This window comes from Entamoeba dispar, genomic scaffold (assembly GCF_000209125.1).
Source record: "Entamoeba dispar SAW760 scf_1105229462937 genomic scaffold, whole genome shotgun sequence".
Classification (NCBI taxonomy): Eukaryota; Evosea; order Mastigamoebida; family Endamoebidae; genus Entamoeba; species Entamoeba dispar.
Genome location: NW_001855442.1, coordinates 9370 through 11401, shown reverse-complemented (window position 1 = coordinate 11401; position 2032 = coordinate 9370). Strand labels below are relative to the sequence as shown.

The 2032-nt window shown below is 25.3% G+C and overlaps 1 protein-coding gene across 1 annotated transcript in view, besides 2 other annotated features; it reads right to left on the bottom strand.

Moving 5' to 3' along the window:
• Positions 1-178: 178 nt before the first annotated feature.
• EDI_084240 (uncharacterized protein) overlaps positions 179-2032 on the bottom strand; it is a gene marked incomplete at both ends in the record, with an annotated part of 2627 nt that continues 773 nt past the window's right edge. The window contains 5 exons of the mRNA XM_001740433.1: positions 179-408; positions 712-879; positions 915-944; positions 1024-1108; positions 1224-2020. Coding sequence (XP_001740485.1) covers positions 179-408; positions 712-879; positions 915-944; positions 1024-1108; positions 1224-2020 — 1310 coding nt within the window. The remainder of the gene's footprint in view (positions 409-711; positions 880-914; positions 945-1023; positions 1109-1223; positions 2021-2032) is intronic.
• Positions 915-935: a sequence feature (AT_rich).
• Positions 1200-1222: a sequence feature (AT_rich).

The following is a 2032-nucleotide window of genomic DNA, read 5'->3' as shown; positions in this document are numbered from 1 at the left end:
ATTGGAGTTCCAATACTGCTGTAAATGTCTATCTTTTATAATAATATACGAGTACTTCAAAACCATTAATTTACAATAAATATCTGCATTAGTACCTCTATTAACAATATGAACATTGTCAGGTTTAATATCTCTTGAATGAATTCATTATTATGATGATATTCAACATCTTTGTAATCTAATAATTCTTAAATTCATTTTGATATTTTTGAATGACATCACCAAATGTTTTAAATTCAGTTAATCTCATAAAACTAACATTTCTATTAGCTTGAATACATCCATAGAATCTGTAATTTTGATTCATAACCTTAATCAACATTTCAAACCCTTTTTCCATTTCATTAATATCATTGTTTTCATCTTTTTTTATGGCAACGGTAATGTTTCTATAAACTCCTTTGTATACTATACAAAAGAAGTTTCTCCTAAAAACTTATCTTCTTTTAATTCACCAGTATCAATAAACAGAGACTTTTCTGTTTGAGTATTAATTCTAATATCAATATCCTTTTGAATAATTTCTTTTAATCCAAATAAACTAATTTAATTGAACTCTTAATAGAAAAATTACAATACAGAATAATGAATACTTGAAATTCAATACTTCTCAATGTTTTAATTAAATAATTGATGGTTATGTTCTAATTTCGTATTTACATCTCTCTGACGATGTTGTTTAAATTTTTAGTTTTCTTTTCTCTAAATTACCAAAATACAAATAGGATTTTTTTTTTTTTTTTGATTCTTTATCTATAGAAATTTCAATCTTCATTTCATCAAAAATACAAACTGTTTTACTAATGTAAATTAGTGATTTTAGTACAGATTTAGACATTAGATTTAACCGTTTTATCAAAAAGACTTGTACCTCTTTTTCTTGTTATATTTTTCTTCTTCTAGAAGACAATAACTTAATTTAATAAAAAATAATACTGCTCCAACTATCACATAAACTAATTGCTGAAACTACAACTAGTATAAAAGGTTTTCAGTTCTCAACATAAACGAATCCATCTTTACTAACTTGATAACCTCCTTCACATGAAACACAAATTGAATTCTTAATTTTTGTATAATGAATAATTCTAGATGTATTAAGATTTATCTGATATCAAAGCATGTTTATAATCATAATGTGTATACACCATTCATTGTTTATACATAATACAATACTCTTCATATTAAAGGCATTGATGATATAATAAATATATTTTATTAACACTATCATAATTTGTTATACATGTTCCATTCTCACAACCTATGCATCCATTTTCATTTGCTGCTAAACAATATTCAATAGTTGAATAGTTATAACAGATATTTGAAGAAACAAAATAGAAATTTTCAGCACATTGAAGACAGAACAAACTTGTTTTAGAACATGTCAAACAAGAAGGATCACATTTTTTACAAATTCCATCTTTATAGAAATATCCATCTTCACATATTGCACAGTTTTCCCCATTTTGTGTAATAATTTTACATCCTTTTTTCCCCTGTTTAACACATACACTATTATTTAAAATATATCCTGTAGAACATTTCTGACATGTTGTTGAATCAATACAATGTTCACAATTTTCAATACAATGTTCACACATTAATGTGTTTGTAAGGTAATACTTGTTATCACAACGCTGACATCCAACAGTTGTTTCTTTTTCACAATGAGGAATTAATGAATTAATTGATCTTTTCAACTCTAACTTTATGTTTGTTAATTTTATACAATCAGTTTGATTATACAAAACATAACCATTCATACATTCATTACAACTTGTTGAAGACAAACATTCTTTACAATTATCTGGACATGGTTCACAACTACTAGTCTCAGAATTCAATACTTTTGTTGAAACACATTTAGAACAACTTCCATATTCATTTGTAATTAAACAATCCATATTTTCAATACATTTACCATCTCGAAGAATACTTGATGTGTCACATTGAAGACATTCATCATGTGAACATCTCAAACAATGTAATGGACATTCTTTACATTCTCCATTTACTACTTTTGTATTAT